The 13,650-nt window shown below is 39.9% G+C and overlaps 2 protein-coding genes across 2 annotated transcripts in view; both read left to right on the plus strand.

Moving 5' to 3' along the window:
- LOC133576762 (protocadherin gamma-A11-like) overlaps nucleotides 1-12,317 on the plus strand; it is a 32,511-nt gene extending 20,194 nt beyond the window's left edge. The window contains exon 2 of the mRNA XM_061930100.1: nucleotides 11,806-12,317. Within this exon, the coding sequence (XP_061786084.1) occupies nucleotides 11,806-11,823 (18 nt within the window). The 3' untranslated portion in view covers nucleotides 11,824-12,317. The remainder of the gene's footprint in view (nucleotides 1-11,805) is intronic.
- Nucleotides 6,385-9,959, plus strand: LOC133576982 (protocadherin beta-7). Its single transcript, XM_061930434.1, has one exon. The coding sequence runs from the start codon at nucleotides 6,620-6,622 to the stop codon at nucleotides 9,038-9,040; it is 2,421 nt and encodes an 806-aa protein (XP_061786418.1). The 5' UTR covers nucleotides 6,385-6,619; the 3' UTR covers nucleotides 9,041-9,959.
- Nucleotides 12,318-13,650: the final 1,333 nt, after the last annotated feature.

A 13,650-nucleotide genomic window follows, 5' to 3' on the forward strand; every position in this document is an offset into this window, starting at 1 on the left:
CAGGACAAAAAAATAAATAAAATAAATAAAATAAATAAAATAAATAAAATAAATAAAATAAATAAAATAAATAAAATGTCAATATGGGGTTTTGTCTGTAGAATTTTGAGTACACAAATGAACGTATTCCAATTTGGAATAAGGCTGTAACATAACAACACCTGGCAAACGTGAAGCACTGTGGATTCTTACCGGATGCACGGCAAAATTCCATAAAAAGTGCAGTTCCCCTTTAAGACACATGTTGTTACAACCTATGGATGCTGTAGTTCAATCCATCCATTTTCTACTGATTGCTACTGTCGTGGTCTCGGGGGGCTCTGGAGCCTATCTCAGCTGCATTCGGGCTGTAGGCGGGGTACACCCTGGATAAGTCGCCACCTAATCGCAGGGCCAACACAAATAGACATACAACATTCACACTCACATTCACACACAAGTTAATAAAATAAATCTCATGAAATATATCCTAATATTTTTTTGTTTACAATATTCAATATAGAAGTTTTTAAGGGGCTTATGTAGTTGTGGCTTAAAATGGAAGCACTTTTTCCCCCGTTTGTGGTAGGGCATGTCATGAATTAAACCATAATATTATACATCGTATTTAAGACAAAGGCTAGTAAACAACGTGATGTTATTTTCCAGTAGAGATGCGCGGACACAACGGCGGAGTCCGCGGATTATCCGCGGGTCGGGCGGTTGAAATAAAAAAAAAAAACATTTTATCCGCGGGTCGGGCGGTTGAAATAAAAAAAAAAAAGATTTTAAATAGATGCAGGCGGCTGGCAGTTAAACCAATTCGGAAATATATATACATAGTTAAATGTTGTCACCCACATACGAAAAACGAGCAGGCACCTGCAGCACGCCACAACAGAAGAAGAAAAAAAAAAAAGATGGCAACGCCGGCAGCAAACGTGGTACGCGACAAACTAAAAAAGAGAATACTAAAGACCAGGGGAAAAAAAGGCCAGAAAAGTTCAGCGTGGACTCGTTTTTATGAGGTTGTAAATCAGGATGATAGTAATGCTGGCTATGTGATTTGCAAGAGCTGCGACGCTGTTTATGTCTACGACAGTCACAAAACCGGGACATCTAACATGGTGCATCACATTTGTGCAAAACCCCGAATCTCCACAAACACCCTGAGCATGAGCAGTTTCGTCCGCCGTGATCCCAGAAGAGTGCCACAGGATGTTAAAACAAGATAGAACGCAGCTGCCTGCAGCAGTTTGAGTGGCGCGAGCGCGCTTGGAGGTGCGCTCAGCGCGGCTCCCAGATGATTGCGCACTGGTGTGCGTCTGGGCCGTGACAGCGTGGCACGCATTGAATGTCTCTGCTGCATTGGATCAGTCTTCTTTCTTTAACAGGCAAAAGCTTTATAACCTCACTAATGCCTTGCATCGTCTATATTAGATATATAACAACGGGCGGGTGCGGGCGGGTGCGGTTTTGATCAAATGTTAGCTCGGTTGGATGGCGGATGGGTGACAACTTTTGTGATGCGGTTGCGGATGAAATAATTGCCTATCCGCGCATCTCTATTTTCCAGGCTATTTCTTAATGTGTTATTTGGTACAACCAAAGCTAAGAATTGCCAATGTCTCAAAACAACGCTGGTGTCTCTGAGGTCATTGAGTCATAAATGCTGTTGTTGGTCTTTGATAAAATACATTCTGATAAAAGGAGCCAATTAAATGTGAATTGTAGATGTATTATTTTTGAGTAAATTATATTATTCGTTTAAAATGTATGCAGATAGCATAAAAAACTGCCATGAAGATCACTGGCTGCTCTCTCTCCTCCCTAGATGAACTGTACAGTGCAAGGTGCCTCAAAAAGGCCCAAAACATCATAAGGGACCCATCTCACCTCGGACATAATTTTTTTTAACTGCTGCCCTCGGGCAGGAGATACATGACAATAAAATGCCGGACAAACAGATTTAAGAACACTTTTTCCCCGAGAGAAATAGTGTCGCTGAACACAAGGCCAAAAAAAAGTGTGCTTGGTATTTTTTTGTATTTTATGTATGTTTATCTATTTATCTGAGTACCATGTTCTTACGTTTTTATGTGCTATTATGAATTTGCACTAAATTAGTTTGCTTGCAATTTCGTTGTACAAATGTACAATGACAATAAATATATATTATCCATCCATCCATCCATTTTCTACCGCTTATTCCCTTTTGGGGTCGCGGGTATTATATTATTTTATATTATATTCAGATGTCTGAATGTTTGTTTGAATGATTTTGGCGTGAGCCTTTCATATGGTAAATGGGTTGTACTTGTATAGCGCTTTCCTACCTTTTTAAGGAACTCAAAGCGCTTTGACACTATTTTCCACATTCACCCATTCACACACACACATTCACACACTGATATGCGGGATCAATGCAAATGGTTGTTTTAGGTCTTGGCTTGCTAAGCAGAGCAGCTACCATTACTCACAATCACGTACTCAACCATGACCATTGACAATTTTCATTTCTAGCCGTCCTGCACTGACACTTTCGCTCTCTCACAAGCACACACATTTACTTGCTTATGGCAGTCCATCGATGTCGGTGATGACGTTGCTCCAAACGAAGTATTGGATTGGTTATTGTTGTGCCTTTCGCCTGTGCATAGCCAGGTGGCTGCTCAGGCCTATGCGTGATCCACAGACTTTGTCACAGGAGGGGCAGGGGAAAGCAGCAGTGATGGTCGCTGGTGCTGTGGCACGTTGGTGTCTTTGTGCACGCCGCTGTGCTCTCCGCTCTGTGAACTTCTCCTGAAGATGAGTGATTCCCTGGTGGCAGGTAGAGCTCCAGGTCTGGCGGTCAACAGCCAGGGACTCCAGTGCTGGTGGTTTGATGTCACACTTTTTCAGGAGAGTTTTAATGTGGTCCTTGTACCGTTTTTTCTGGCCCCAGGCAGACCTTTGACCGACTGAAAGCTGGCCATACAATATCTGACGGGGTAGGCGGTGGGCTGGCATACGGATCACATGTCCGACCCATCTTAGGTGTTTTTGGCCAAGGAGTGCTGTGATGCTGGGTGTGTTGGTCCGGTCATAAATTTCAGTGTAGAGCACCCTGTCTTCCCAGGTCAGACCTAGGATCCTTTGGAGGCAGCAGATGTGGAAGGCCTCGAGACTCTGGATGTGCCTCTGGTAGGGTGTCCAGGTTTCAGAACTATAGAGCAGCGTGGAGAGGCAGACTGCCTTATACACGGCTGTCTTGGTGGAGATGGTTAGATTCCTGTTCTGGAAAACCCTGGACCGTAGCCTTCCAAAGGCAGCAGAGGCCAGAACAATACGGGCCTGGACGTCATCGTCAATGGTGCAGGATGGTGACAGGGTTCTACCGAGGTAGATGAAGTGGGGGACGGTGGCTAATGGGTGCCCGTCAAGGGTGAAGATCGGCGTGTTTGGCTGGGGAGTAAACTCCTGCACGAGTATTTGTGTTTTCTTGGTGTTTATCTGAAGACCAATGGCACTGTAGATGGAGGCTACCACATTCAGTGCGTGCTGGAGAGACTCTGGTGAGTGTGCAAGTACAGCGCAGTCATCTGCATACTGTAGTTCCAGAATATGCTGGGTGGTGAGTTTAGTGGTGGCTTGGAGGCGACGGATGTTAAAAAGGTTACCATCCAGCCGGTATTGTATCTGAATCCCATCTGTGGGGTCCAGGTGTTTATGGGACAGGAGGGTGACAGTGGAAATGAACACGTTGAATATGGTTGGGGCAAGGACACACCCTTGCTTGACCCCCACATCCACACTGAAAAATGGGGATTGTTGGCCGCAGTTGCTCACACAGGCCTGCATGCCATCATGTAGCTGTCGCAGTAGGTTGCAGAATTTTGCTGGTACACCTTGTTTTCCAAGTACTTCCCACAGCACACAGACACACACACACACACACACACACACACACACACACACACACACACACACACACACACACACACACACACACACACACACACACACAGATGCACACACTGCTTCGCTGTCTAACTAAGGTGCTGAAATCTCTGTCCTTGGTGCTGAATTGGTCTCAGGGCAGTGGAAAAACTGATAATGCCCAGTGTGTGTTGTAGTAGGTAGTGTGAGTCAAAAAGTAGGTATTAGGACGTGTGTGTGTGTGTGTTTTTTTAAACCCAGCATGGGGGCCTGAGTCAAAAAAAGGAAACTACTTCCATTCATCATCAGTGCTGTTGAAATATATTTTTCCGGCAAAATAGGTGAGCCCCTCAAATCCCCTGGCTCTAGATTACACTTTCAAACACACGCACTTACACACACACCAAGACTAAAAGTATCCATAGAAATCTCTAGGTACAGTGATGATTATGTTTGCAATATTTAACTAAGGTCAACTCTATAGAACTTGAACCATTCATTATGATACAAACCCCGTTTCCATATGAGTTGGGAAATTGTGTTAGATGTAAATATAAACGGAATACAACGGTTTGCAAATCCTTTTCAACCCATATTCAATTGAATGCACTACAAAGACAACATATTTTATCTTCAAACTCATAAACTTTTTTTTTTTTTTTTTGCAAATAATAATTAACTTAGAATTTCATGGCTGCAACACGTGCCAAAGTAGTTGGGAAAGGGCATGTTCACCACTGTGTTACATGGCCTTTCCTTTTAACAACACTCAGTAAACGTTTGGGAACTGAGGAGACACATTTTTTAAGCTTCTCAGGTGGAATTCTTTCCCATTCTTGCTTGATGTACAGCTTAAGTTGTTCAACAGTCCGGGGGTCTCCGTTGTGCTATTTTAGGCTTCATAATGCGCCATACATTTTCAATGGGAGACAGGTCTGGACTACAGGCAGGCCAGTCTAGTACCCGCACTCTTTTACTATGAAGCCACGTTGATGTAACACGTGGCTTGGCATTGTCTTGCTGAAATAAGCAGGGGCGTCCATGATAACGTTGCTTGGATGGCAACATATACTCCAAAACCTGTATGTACCTTTCAGCATTAATGGCACCTTCACAGATGTGTAAGTTACCCATGTCTTGGGGACTAATACACCCTCATAACATCACAGATGCTGGCTTTTACACTTTGCGCCTATAACAATCCGGATGGTTCTTTTCCTCTTTGGTCCGGAGGACACGACGTCCACAATTTCCAAAAACAATTTGAAATGTGGACTCGTCAGACCACAGAACACTTTTCCACTTTGTATCAGTCCATCTTAGATGAGCTCAGGCCCAGCGAAGCCGACGGCGTTTCTGGGTGTTGTTGATAAATGGTTTTCGCCTTGCATAGGAGTTTTAACTTGCACTTACAGATGTAGCGACCAACTGTAGTTACTGACAGTGGGTTTCTGAAGTGTTCCTGAGCCCATGTAGTGATGTCCTTTACATACTGGTGTCGCTTGTTGATGCAGTACAGCCTGAGGGATCGAAGGTCACGGGCTTAGCTGCTTACATGCAGTGATTTCTCCAGATTCTCTGAACCCTTTGATGATATTACGGACCGTAGATGGTGAAATCCCTAAATTCCTTGCAATAGCTGGTTGAGAAAGGTTTTTCTTAAACTGTTCAACAATTTGCTCACATATTTGTTGACAAAGTGGTGACCCTCGCCCCATCCTTGTTTGGGATTGACTGAGCATTTCATGGAATCTACTTTTATACCCAATCATGGCACCCACCTGTTCCCAATTTGCCTGTTCACCTGTGGGATGTTCCACATAAGTGTTTGATGAGCATTCCTCAACTTTATCAGTATTTATTTCCACCTTTCCCAACTTCTTTGTCACGTGTTGCTGGCACCAAATTCAAAATTTAATGATTATTTGCACAAAAAAAAAATGTTTATGAGTTTGAACATCAAATATGTTGTTTTTGTAGCATATTCAATTGAATATTGGTTGAAAATGCATTGTGTGTATTCCGTTTATATTTACATCTAACACAATTTCCCAACTCATATGGAAACGGGGTTTGTATATAAAACGCAAATTAGATTGAGATTACATTATATTTTACCTCTGAGAAGGAAAACATTCTCATGTCTGAGTTTTACGTTGCAGAAGTATACCAAAAAATAAAAGTGATTTTTGATCTTTCATCTATGTGCTGCAATAGTGCGCCGTGTTTATGTTGTAATCATCCACTTTGCCTCGTGGTGACGCTCTTATGATGTTTGACTCACGGATGGCGTGTACCGCCGTATCTGTGTCAGTGAAACTGGAGCACTGGCTAAGAGCTGAAGGCTGTGTGTGCACATGTGTCTGTGTGCGCATGTTTGTGCGATGGTGATGGAGGCAGAGCAAAAAATGTGTGGGTGCGTGCGCGCTTGTGTGTGTGTGTGTGACTGAGGCAGAGGGAGAAAAAAAAACTGTGTGTGGGTGTTTGTGTGGAGTGAGAGAGAGAGGTTGAGCAAGAGAGAGAGAGAGATGAAACGAGAATAGAAGAATCCAAGCTGACAGCTTCCCTAATAGAGCATGAGTAACTCGACTAGAGAAGCAGGGCTCTGTTGGACTGCAACAGAATTTTCAGTTCGTCATTTTCGTGTGCATGGTTAGGATTTAGCTTGGTTTCTTTTTTTTTTTTGTTTGTTTTGCTTTTATATCAGAAAGAATCCCTCAGAATGGACCGGCGAATGAACTTCAATTATTGGATGCAAGCAGTCTTTTTTTGCCTGTTTTTTACTGCGTCGTCTGGAAAGGTCCGCTACGTCCTTCCAGAAGAGATGCAGACAGGTTCTATAGTTGGAAACGTTGCACGGGATCTGCGTCTGGAAGTGAGGGAGCTCCGTGCTCGTCGCGCCCGCGTTGTCGCAGACGGGATCAGTCAGCTTTGTGAACTGGACCTGGCATCGGGCAATCTTTTGATCAGCCAACGGATTGACAGAGAGGAGCTCTGCGCACAAGACAGTGGGTGCACCATACAGCATCAGATTTTACTGGAGGACCCCCTGCAAGCATATGGTCTGCTTTTAGACATCACGGACATTAATGACAACACTCCAGTATTTGCTGCAGGGGAGATAAACCTTGATTTAGTCGAGTCTACAGTCCTGGGGAGACGTTTTCCACTGGAGAGCGCACATGACCCTGATCTGGGGACAAACTCTGTCAATCAATACAAACTGAGCCAAAATGATCATTTTGGTCTGGAAATAGACACCCAAATAAATGGCAATGCATACCCGGAACTTGTTCTTAAAAAGGCATTGGATCGAGAGACACAAGCAGAACATGTACTGAAAATCAATGGCATTGACGGAGGGAATCCAGCCAGAACTGGGACTGCTTCTATCCGCATCCGTGTTCTGGACACCAATGACAATGTCCCAGTTTTTAGCCAGCGGGTTTACAGAGCATCAGTACCAGAAAACTCTGTCACAGGGACTATAATAGCACAACTAAATGCCACAGACTTGGACGAAGGTCTGTATGGAGAGATAACATACTCTTTCAGTCACCTGTCGGACAAGACCAGAGGAGTTGTTCACATTGACCCTCTGAGTGGTGAAGTCCGCGTAGCAGGTGTCTTTGACTATGAGGAGGCGAGTACGCACGAGTTGGATGTCCAAGCCAAAGATGGGGGTGGCCAGGCCTCCCATTGTAAACTTGTAATCGATGTCACTGATATCAACGACAACAAACCTGTGATTGAAATAAAGTCGGCATCTGCTAATGTGGCCGAAGACTCGAAACCTGGAACAATGGTGGCCCTGATCAACATTTATGACTTGGACACAGGGAACAGTGGAGACGTCACATGTTCCATTCCTGACAATGTCCCATTTCAAATAGTATCAGAAGTGAAAAACTACTACATGTTATTGACATATGGAACACTAGACCGAGAGCTTCAGTCAGAGTATAACATCACTGTTACAGCCACTGATTCGGGTTCTCCCTCTCTACAGGGTGTTAAAGTTTTAACTATCGTAGTTAATGACGTAAATGACAACCCCCCAAATTTTACACAGAGCGAGTACACCGCCAATCTCTTTGAAAACCAACCTGTAGGTGCGTTTGTTATGAAAGTTACAGCACAGGACAGGGATGACGCATCTAATGCCAAATTACTCTACCAAATTTTGAAAGATACGAATTCAGACGTTTCCTCCTTCCTTACCATTAACATAGAAACGGGGGAGCTTTTTACGTCGCGGCTCTTCGATTACGAGCAGTCTGCTTACTTCCAAATCAAGGTAGAGGTGCGGGATGGGGGCGACCCCCAACTCACTGCCACCTGCATTGTCAATGTTTTTATCAAGGACCAGAATGATAACGCGCCAGTTGTTCTATATCCTGTGCAAGCCTTCATTGTTGAAGACATGGTGCCCCTTGAAGCACCAAGAGGTTATTTGGTGACCAAGGTGGTGGCTGTGGATGCTGACTCCGGCCATAATGCATGGCTGTCCTACAGAATAATCAAAGAAACTCAACCGAATCTCTTTATGGTGGGTTTACACACAGGCGAAATCAGAACTGCGCGATCCTTTTTGGAAAATGATGAACCGAAGCAAACAATTGTTATTGTGGTGACAGATAACGGACATGATCCCCTTTCAGCCACGGCTACAGTTAGCATTGCCATTGGTGAGGGGTTGCCGGTTGTCCAAGAACTATTTGAGCTTGTAGACGAATCTCAGGGCAGTTATAGTTTGAGGCTGTATTTGGTCATCGCCCTGTTAACCGTTTCCTCTCTGTTAATCTTTTTAATCATCGCCGTGTGTTATTTCAAGCTTTGTCGACGGGGTTATGTATATCGTTCCACCACCACCAACCTCCCCGTTTTCCCCACGACTTACTACCCACCTAGTTTTACAGATTTTAGCCACTGTGGGACACTGCTGAAAGATGACAGGTACGATCCCTTTCTGACCACCGGCTCATGGAGAGGTGACTTTCGCTTTGGTTCTAACACGGACACTGACACGCTGAAGAAAAGGAGCGCGGCTTATCAAAAGAACACCCTTCGGCGCACCAGTGCAGATAGATCTACCTTAAAGATTCGGGCAGGTCCCCCACCTCCTTGTTACGTAATCACTTGAAGTACTGCACATTAAAAAACACACTCACCAGGCCCTAAACTGAGTATACATGTTTTGGTCATAGACATCTCTATTTTGTGTTATGCTTATTCTTTTTTTTTTAAATGCTTTGTTTTGTTATTTTAATTTTGTCACTGTTGAATTTACTGACAGGGTTTTCCTGTGTTGTGGCCGGTGATTTTCTGTTGTAATCACAAACTGTAAAGATTTATGAAATGACATAATGTGTTAAAAAATGTAAATAACATGTGAATTGTTGTTTTATATACAGTACGCATGAAATGTTTGTCTTTACAATGCCATAGCATAACGTTGCAATATGGACCTACTACTGATGACTTAACCTACAGTATGTACTGTGGTGAATAACTTTACAGATAATCAATGTCATGTGCGGGTTTATATAGAGTTATATAAGCATGATCAATATAGGTTTGTTTGTATTTTTGTTCAATAAGACATAGTGGGAAATATTAATGTTTTCACATCGGCCTTTGTTGTTTTTCCATTGCTCTAAGTCACTTTTAGACATCTTATAGTCTCCTCAATAGTTTTACATTAATAATACATTATGTTGTTTTTCTTGTGAATTTTTGCATGGTGACCTCCAGATTTTGCTTGTCAACAGAAACCTAATATTTTTTTGTTTTAAAATCACATCGGCGGAACTTCCTGTACTTTGACCATTTTAACAGATACAACAATACAATATTGTATGTGCAGATTAGAGTTGTCATTTTTTTCTTTTTCATTTCCTATTTTTCAATCACAGCATTTTTCTCTTTTTGGTCTTGTATTGTTCCCACCCTAAAATCAGTGGCCATCAATATTTCATGTATTATCGTTTTTTCTTATATGATGCTTTTATTCCCTATGCAGGTACCTCTATTAAATGAAATAAAATGCTTTAACTACTAAATGTGTGATTAAATAAATGTTCATTTTATAAAAACAACATAATCAATGTCCTCTGTCTCTGATTTTTTTCATCAGGTACAGTAAGAAGTAAACACAAGTTACTAACATGTCACGACAATGTATTATATGGCTTAAAGTAATGATAATAACTATCCAGATGCATGTTCACAACTACAGTCAGGTTTGTTCTTCAAGAATGATGCATTAAATTCATTAGTGCCTGCCTGTGTGTGTGTGCGTGTGTGTGTGTGTTCATGCTAGCCTGTATGTATTCTGTGCACCACTCATGAGTAGTCAAGCAACACTATAAATTGGTTCTCATGCGCATTCGTGTTGTGCTTGCACATGTGCTCTCAATTTAAGCCATGCATGGTTTGACTGATGACAACACGCATTAGTACATACTTGCCAACCTTGAGACCTCCGATTTCGGGAGGTGGGGCGTGGTCGGGGGCGTGGTTAAGAGGGGAGGAGAATATTTACAGCTAGAATTCACCAAGTCAAGTATTTCATATATATACAGCATATATACATATATATATATATATATATATATATATAAGAAATACTTGACTTTCAGTGAATTCTAGCTATATATATATATATATATATATATATATATATATATATATATATATATATATATATATATATATATATATATAAATAAGAGAAATACTTGAATTTCAGTGTTCATTTATTTACACATATACACACACATAACACTCATCTACTCATTGTTGAGTTAAGGGTTGAATTGTCCATCCTTGTTCTATTCTCTGTCACTATTATTCTAACCGTGCTGAACACCCTCTCTGATGATGCATTCTGCTTCGTCTCCTTGTTGTGCACTGCACTCTCTAAAAGCCGTATATGTTATTGTCACATATGCATGTACAGTAGATGGCAGTATTGTCCTGTTTAAAAGTGTCACAACATTGCTGTTTACGGCAGACGAACTGCTTTACGGTAGACGAAAAATGTGACTGCTCTTGTTGTGTGTTGTTACCGCTGGGAGGACGTTAATGAAACTGCCTAACAATAAACCCACATAAGAAACCAAGAACTCGCCCTCCATCATTCTACAGTTCAGGGGCGCCGAAAAGGGGGGGTAAAGGAGACGGATTCTAGGGACCCATGATGGAGGGAGGCCCAGAGAGGCCCCTAATGATGATGAAATTATAATACAGAAAAAATAATGACACTCTGTTGGGGGCCCTGTAAAGATTATTTTCATGGGGCCCAAAATCCCTAGCGGCGCCCCTACTACAGTTATAACGTGATTGGGCAGGCACGCTGTTATATTGTGGGAAAGCGGACGTGAAAACAGGCTGTAGACACGTCACTCAGGTCCGCCTGAATTTCGGGAGATTTTCGGGAGACAATTTGTCCCGGGAGATTTTCGGGAGAGGCGCTGAATTTTGGGAGTCTCCCGGAAAATCCGGGAGGGTTGGCAAGTATGCATTAGTATTTCAGCAAATAGGACAATATTTCTCTACTCTGTGGATCACAAACATAATGCATTATAAAAATGATTCCCGATAAAAAAGGTGAACGGTGCAATAATATTTGTTTTAGAACAGCTTAGTCCATAATCATCAGAATTGGGAATTATTTCACACACATGTAAAACATTTGCAATTAGTAAAGGTTTCCAATTGGATTCTAAATATTGAATATAATGAACCATTTTTTGCAAATAGTGTTAACATGAATCATTGTTTACCCTCAATGTGTCGATGTCTGTTTTTATCATTTTATATGACAGCAGTGCTTCTTAAAATGTAATTTAAACTAACTATTTTCCTTTTTTTTTTCTTCCTCATGCACTCGACTGAATCTTCCAGGCCCCACAGGTAAGATGATATTTATTTATCTTGTTCCTCACCTACGCCATCTATCAAAATATCACAGCAGTATTACTCTCATCAAGAGCACCGATCAGCTCACACAATCAATATGACAGACACACAGTTGACCCAGAATGTGTTTCCATCTGCAAACTGTCTCTTTGGACCACAACTTTCTTATCCACAGCACACAGTGCACCAAAACAGACATGTGTATCAGTATTGCCCGGAATTGTATCCACGCAAAGGCTGTCTAATGTTGCCCTTTGCAGTCTTGTAATTCATGCCGCTAAACTGATTTTATTTGGAAGAAGTGCGCTGCTCGTGTACGCTATGAATATTAATAACTCTGCCTGCTGTTGCTGTGCGGGCATGGCCTGAATAATGCACTATCATGATGTGCACACGGTTGTGATCTACAGTGGTATATGCTGGAATAGCGTGCACATTCACAGAGGCTGTAAAAGGACCATGATGACTGACTTTACAGGCTTAATGTTGCAAATATATTGATGGGAGATTAACCAGAGTACATTCATTGGTTATACTGCTTTCATGTCATTGTTTAATTCCTCACAATGTAGGTCACTCTAGCTAGTCAATCGACAGTACTGCCCTTGAAATATGTAGTTATTCAAGTTGATTAAAAAAACTTATAGTCTAGTCCGTGGCCAATAGCTATACCCACTAATTATATATATATATATATATATATATATATATATATATATATATATATATATATATATATATATATATATATATATATATATATATATATAGATAGATAGATGGATATATGTATATATATATATATATATATATATATATATATATATATATATATATATATATATATATATAGATAGATAGATAGATAGATGGATATATGTATATATATATATATATATATATATATATATATATATATATATATACATATATATATATATATATATATATATATATATATATATAATGTGTATACTAGTCGATCGACAGTACAGTACTGCCCTTGAAATATGTATAATTATTCAAATTGATTAAAAAAAATTATAGTCAGTGTCCAATATATATACCCACTAATTGTAAACTAATTATATATGTATATATATTTTTTTGTATAGTAACACGTATTAGCCTACATATATGTCGATAACATGTATATATATATATATATATATATATATATATATATATATATATATATATATATATATATATATATATAATATATATCTATATATATATATATATATATATATATAAATTTTATATCTATAGATATATATATATATATATATATATATATATATATATATATATATATATATATATATATATATATATATGATATATACATGTGTATATATATATATATATACATGTGTATATACATATATATATATGATATATACATGTGTATATACATATATATGATATATATATATATATATATATATATATATATATATATATATATATATATATATATATATATATATATATATATATATATATACACATATTTATAATATATAATTAGTTTACAATTTGTGGGTATATATACAGTACGTGACAATAATATCTATAAATCAGTGCTCAAACCACTCGTAAACGTTTTTGTGTGTCTGTATGCGGAGTAAAACTATGGAACAAACTGGACTTACAACACAAGCAATGCCAAACTATTAATCGATCTAAACTATTATACAAACATGGGGTCTGGTTCAAATATAGAGATGAGGGTCTTTAATTTGACCTGCTGTTGTACTCTGTCTCAAAGTGTCAACATCTGCTCAATGTTTCCTTACCATTATTGCTATGTTGTCTATTACCATT

The sequence above is a fragment of the Nerophis lumbriciformis genome, linkage group LG36 (genome assembly GCF_033978685.3).
Source record: "Nerophis lumbriciformis linkage group LG36, RoL_Nlum_v2.1, whole genome shotgun sequence".
Taxonomy (NCBI): Eukaryota; Metazoa; Chordata; class Actinopteri; order Syngnathiformes; family Syngnathidae; genus Nerophis; species Nerophis lumbriciformis.